The sequence below is a fragment of the Physeter macrocephalus genome, chromosome 9 (assembly GCF_002837175.3).
Source record: "Physeter macrocephalus isolate SW-GA chromosome 9, ASM283717v5, whole genome shotgun sequence".
Classification (NCBI taxonomy): domain Eukaryota; kingdom Metazoa; phylum Chordata; class Mammalia; order Artiodactyla; family Physeteridae; genus Physeter; species Physeter macrocephalus.
The window spans coordinates 55,617,059-55,623,311 of NC_041222.1; the positions used below are offsets into that span (position 1 = coordinate 55,617,059).

General features: G+C 41.5%; 1 protein-coding gene across 12 annotated transcripts in view; it reads right to left on the reverse strand.

Annotated features, from left to right (window-relative positions):
* Nucleotides 1-6,253, reverse strand: part of MPDZ (multiple PDZ domain crumbs cell polarity complex component) — a 174,042-nt gene that overhangs the window by 18,604 nt on the left and 149,185 nt on the right. For 11 of the 12 annotated variants that reach the window (XM_055087209.1, XM_024126749.3, XM_024126754.3 and 8 more), the window contains 3 exons: nt 4,038-4,118; nt 794-886; nt 630-704 (listed from right to left, as the gene is read on the reverse strand). In XM_055087209.1, coding sequence (XP_054943184.1) covers nt 630-704; nt 794-886; nt 4,038-4,118 — 249 coding nt within the window. The remainder of the gene's footprint in view (nt 1-629; nt 705-793; nt 887-4,037; nt 4,119-6,253) is intronic. The other variant, XM_028493999.2, reaches the window with a different exon arrangement.

Sequence of the window (6,253 nt, forward strand, 5' to 3'; positions counted from 1 at the left end):
TTTTTTTTTTGTTTTTGTGGTATGCGGGCCTCCCTCTGTTGTGGCCTCTCCCGTTGCGGAGCACAGGCTCCGGACGCGCAGGCTCACTGGCCATGGCTCACAGGCCCAGCCGCTCCGCGGCATGTGGGATCCTCCCAGACCGGGGCGCGAACCCGGTTCCCCTGCATCGGCAGGCGGACGCGCAACCACTGCGCCACCAGGGAAGCCCAAAAGTTATATGTTTAATGGTTGAGTTTTAAAATCTGTTTATAAAGCAAAATACATAGTGGATATTTTATAGGAGCAAACATCCATTAAAAAATATTCCTTTAGTTTTAATACTAAGTTGACCTTTGTTTAGAAGTTCCAAGTGTTCCTAAGGAAAAACTGAAATGATATTTATCAAAAATGCTGACTGAATCCTGAATTTATCAGGTAACAAAAAATACCTTAACATCATCTTAATTGGAAAACAGAAAGTAGAAATTAAATAAGTTCCAAAGAATCTCTTCTCTTCCTTGCAGATATCTGTCTAATATAGCTACACAGCTCTGATTCCCTATGACTGACCTCCCCCCAACCACACACATACGTTTAGCCATGTCCAAGGATGAGTTTATGGTATCATCTGCTTTCTTTTGGAAAAGTACCTTTTCAACAGGATAGCCAACAACAACTTCATCATCTACAGCCAAGACCTGATCTCCAACTTTGAGCCGTCCATCCTAGATGGAAACATGGAAGATTTTGAGTGAATTTACAGAAAGAATTCCCTCCCCACCACTTTCTGAGAGTGAGAAGGGAGAAGCCTCACCCTGGCTGCTGCCCCGTGCTCTGTGAGACTCTTTATGATGACCCCGCTGAGTGTATCTTCTTCACTGATGGCAATGCCCAAACCCCCCTGATCCTAGAGAAGCAAAAACAGAAACACTCAGAAAATGTGAAACAGATTAAATTTATCCAAATGGAAAGGTATGTGACCAAAACTTCGGAACACTGTCTTCTTACCCAAGGGCTAGAAAACTGTTCTAAAATCCACTGTTAGAAATCTCTTCTTTTCTTAAGCAAACTTTCAATTATTTTAATGGGATTAAATTCTCCTCCATCAAATAGTCAAATGTTTTCACTCCTCCCATATGTCCACTGCCTCTAGTATCTTTAGCATATATATCCAGTAACATATCTCTAGTAACTCTAACAAAATATCTAGAGAACTAAAACGTATTCAACAATTTAATGACTGTACAAAGTCTGAGAATTTAGCTCTGTGTAACTGGCTAACTAAGTGATTCACCACCAAAGTATCCTCCTTCTTCCTCTTTCTGGCCTACAGCTTAGAGAGAACCGCTAACACTGGCCCCTTCATCCCTTTCTGCTGTCCTTCCTCCTTTAGCAGACAAACTGCCATGACTGCTTATGCTCTGTCCGTTCTGGGGCTGAATACCCAGACTGTTTACTTCAAATACTCGTGTTCTGATGTGGTACAGAGTGAAAATTCTCTCAACTCTGAACCCAAAGACCTGCACTGAAAACCTGCCAAAGCTAGAAGAGCTACACCTACTTTTGTCTATATTTTCCATACTTTTATGAAAACCAAGTGTTCCATAACATTGGGTTTTACCTTTTCTTAACGTTTACGTGAACAAAATTACCATAGGGTTTTACACATTTCATTCTGGTTAGAGCTAGCAACCTTTCTCATTATAGTTTGCACCTAGGGAGATGGAAAGCAAAAGAGAGAAAAGGGAATCTCACCATGGTTTCTCTGAAATGTATACATGAGAGCCAAGGTTGCCACCAGACATTTAAGATCACGACAGTGAGATAAGGCTTCACCATCATTGTAAAGATCATCAACACCGTGGCTTTGCAATGATGATTAATGCTTGACGACTTTCCGACTGCCTCTGTGCATCCGCTCTGCCACTGCTTTTTCATGTGTATAATACAGAGAAAATCACACACTTCCAGAGAAAGCAGAGCTCAGGCTGTAATTTCCTTTCTGGCTAGCTCTAGAAATTTGGATACGTTACCTAACATCTCTTAACCTCAGTTTTCTTATCTCCAAAAAAAGGGAAAATAATTCTTGCCTACTACAAGTTTGCTGTGAGGATCAAGTGTAGTAAGAAAAGGCTTAAAAGCCTGATACAGTATGCAAAAGTGTTGTTATCACACACACATTCCTTCTACTTATAACTCTACAGGATATAATCAAATTGACTTCAGATAAAGTGTCTAAACTTGCCAGCATTTTGAAACCCCGAACTCTGATCTAGTGGTCAAAGAATCAGGCACAGTGAACAGAAGGTCAACGTGCAACGAGACTGACAAGTCTCAATGCTGATGCCAAATGTAAAAAACTGAGCTACCCTCTATTTGGGACACTCCACACCAATGCTCTTTCCTACTACCACAAATAAATATTCGTTTGAATAAGTAATACTCTATATCTACCATGACTGTATGTACTCAATTCTGAGATTTGATTCTATTATTGTCTATTCACTTAACTGTAGTCAGAAAAGTACTTTACTAAGTACAGACAGCATTTGCTGGTTGTTAACCCAACATCCATTCTCGTTGTACTCCTTTATACAAACTCAGAGACTTCTATTAGAATATCCAGTCCCCTCTCCCACTGCTGCCTCAAACGACTCTCTCTTAAATGGCAATAGAATGAGGGATTCTTGAATGGAAGTGTATGGACTTCTTGACAGAAAAAGCTTTAATAACTTCTTTTCCCTCTACCCACAACACAAACTGCCCACGATGACTTTTCTTAAACGTATATGATAAGACCAGAGCAATCCATTTTTGTAGAGTTATTTATTTTTTAAAAAAGAAATCAAACCAAGAAGAGTCACAGTATTTTTTTCCACTAAATGCTTAACAAAATCTGATCACATGCCAGGCTTTATGCCCACCACTTTATAAACAAGTCACTTAATCTTTATAATTACAATATTATCAGAGGTAATACTATCATCTCCAATTTATAGGTAAGAAAATTGAGGCAGGGCTTCCCTGGTGGTGCAGTGGTTGAGAGTCCGTCTTCCGATGCAGGGGACGCAGGTTCGTGCCCCGGTCCGGGAGGATCCCACATGCCGCGGAGCGGCTGGGCCCGTGAGCCATGGCCGCTGAGCCTGCGCGTCCGGAGCCTGTGCTCCACAACGGAAGAGGCCACAGCCTCTGCCCGCGTACCGCAAAAAAAAAAAAAAAAAAAGAAAATGGAGGCAAAGCAAGACCACACAATGTGTGAAGTCTGGACCTGATGGAACAAAGATTCAATCCAGACAGACTGCCTCTGATGCCCTGGCTGCCTTGGAGCTGGGGAGTCACAGAGGAAGCACCCCTTTCTGCTGCAGCATTTCATGTTCAATCCCTCTATCCCACCACCCTACCTCCTCCCTTCCTCTCCTCTTCCCTGAGCATGTCACTACTCTTTCTGCTTCTATTCTGTTCATCCACTGCCCACCTGCATTCCAGCATGAGCCTGCAGCACTTGAAAACATTTACAGGTGCCGTTCAACATCTGTTCAACAAACCACTTCTTTAAAGTGGTCACTTGAACCTAAGGCTCAGATCTTTGCAAAAGCAAATACCTCAGGGATGCCTATCGGTGAGACTTCTAGTTATTTGAGCTTTGGTTTCACGAAGGACAAAGACTATAACTTCCGTTTCTTTATTCTTTTTATTTCCTCCATAGCAGGTCCTTGGTAAATAAATCAAAGGAGAGATCACTAAATGTCATACCTTGGGATAATCATAAAGGCAGGAAAAGCTGGGTCCCTGCCCAAGTATCAGTTAGCACAGTGGTTCTCAAACTTTAGTGCACACTGGCATCACAGAGAAGGCTTATTATTAAAACACAAGATGTGGGCGCACCCCCCAAAGCTACTCATTCAGGAGGTCAGGGTGGGTCCCCACACCTGTAGTTCTAACAAGCTCTCAGGTGATGCTGATGCGGCTGGTCTGGAGCCCAGTTTTGAGAACCAGTGAATTAAAACACCAGTGTCAAAGAAGTCACATCATTTCACTCCAATTCAAAGCAGATTTACCTTGGGAAGCTCCAGATGTTGCACGTTTGGAAATGAACTGAGGTCCACAGCTGCATCGGAAGTAGTAACACTCGGTTCAGCCTGACAGAGGGAAAGAAATGACAAAATAGGCAACTGAGTGTTATGTAGTTTTGTTTGTCTAAATACAGGGGCTACTTAAACAAAATTATTTCATATGCTGTAATTCCTTACTATTTTATTATTTCATGACATTTATGAACATTATATTCTCTTTAAAATATGAATAAGGTGTGATTAAACAGCAATTATTTTGGAGCACAAAGACACAAGGTGCTCCTCAAGACTGCCTGGGTTTACTCCACAGTGCTATCTAACAACAGCCCAGCTCCAAACGGAGCAAGCACTGAAACACAGAACACCAGCAGAGGCACCATTCACTATGCTTTACTGTGCTAGTCATCAAGTGTATTTAGAAGCTATTAAATGTTTTACCTGAAAATTACTAAAATCCATTTTCTTAAGGGACATATTTGGTACAATTCATATGAAAATAAAATTTTCTCCCTTATAATCTTGAAAAACCACTTGACTCAGTTCACCATTATCAGCAGTGAGTTAGTTCACCAGCATGAGACAATGATTTCTGCATCTTATGTACAGAAAAACCCAATGTATAGATATTAATTTAGGGAAGAACGTTTCCATTTCTATGCCTTTTCCCACTGATAGTTATATCACGGTTCTTCTAATTTTAAGCTTTTCTCTCTCTCCTATCTCCTTTTACTCATTCTAAGCATGTATCCAATGCATCTCCAAATCAAAACAAAACTCCCACCAAAAACTCAATTTTTTGTCACCCTCTAGCCACTGCCTCATCTTTCCTAATTTCTTATCCAACATTTGCTTTCTCAAAATCATTAATCATCTCCTAATTGGGAAATCCAAAGAACTCTATTCACCTTCTCACTTGAGTTCCCTGCAGTATTCAAGGCTGTGGAATATACCCTTTCTCAATGGGGCTCTCTCTCCTCAGCTCCTGTGCAACATGCCAGCCTGGTTCTTCTTCATCTCTGACCTCTCTTTGTCAGCCTTCCTCCTTAGTGTTGATATTACACATTTCTGACCTGGGCCCTCTTCTTCTCTAAATGTTCTCCATAGGCCAGAGCCTCAGCTCCCACGGCTCCCAAGTCGGCATCTATGGGGATTCATCTCTAAACTCTACACCAGACGTCTCCAGGGACACTCCTACCAGGCTTTCCAACAGGCACTTCATTCCTAACCTGCCTCAGAGAGAATGTTCTCTACTTTTTCTTTTTTTTTACAAATATTTGCTTCTTTTTTATTTTAGTGAAAGTTAGCCATCTATCGAGTCACTAAGTCAGATATCTGGAAGCCTTATATCTCTTGTCTGTATCATTCACCAGTTTATTCTCAGCCCAAAACACAGAACCTATTACAAGGCAGATACTCAACAAATATTTGTTGGATAAACAGATTCTCAATCGGTCATTTTTCCTCACTGAGTATATTTAGTTAGGGATGAAGTAATGTCAATTTAGGTCCTAAATATCTCACATAACCACTCCTTCTTCTCTCTCTTTTTTTTTTCTGCATTCGTTCAGGCCCTCATTATCTATCCCCTGAGCTACTCCAATAATGTTCTTACTCCCTTTAACTTAACTTCTCTGCCCTGCAACCTCTGATTTTTCTCTGCACCATTTCCAGAGAAGTTTTTAAAAATATAATTTTCATTCTTTGAATTTGCAAAGACATGGCCTCAAAGACAAACTCTGCATCATGATCCCCATGATCCGACCCTACCCATTCCTTGCCTCCCACTGTTAGTAACACTCTGCAGTTATCAATTCTCTTCATTTGCCAGAGCCTCCAGGCCAGTCCTCAATCCAAGTGCTCTGCCTGCAATGTTTATGGCCCCCAAGTCATCTACTTCCAATATACACTTCATGTGTAACCTCCCCTATGAAGTCTTACTCTCGCTTTCCCTCCAGAGGTAAAATTGTCAACTCCTTTTCTACCTTCATTATTCCCTTTGCAGACTCTACTAGTAGCCTTCATGTAAGCGGTGTGCTTATTTACATGAGTGTTTTTTCTTCTTTCTTTTTTTTTTTTTTTTTTTTTTTTTTTTTGCGGTACTTGGGCCTCTCACTGTTGTGGCCTCTCCCGTTGTGGAGCACAGGCTCCGGACGCGCAGGCTCAGCGGCCATAGCTCACGGGCCTAGCCGCTCCGCAGCATG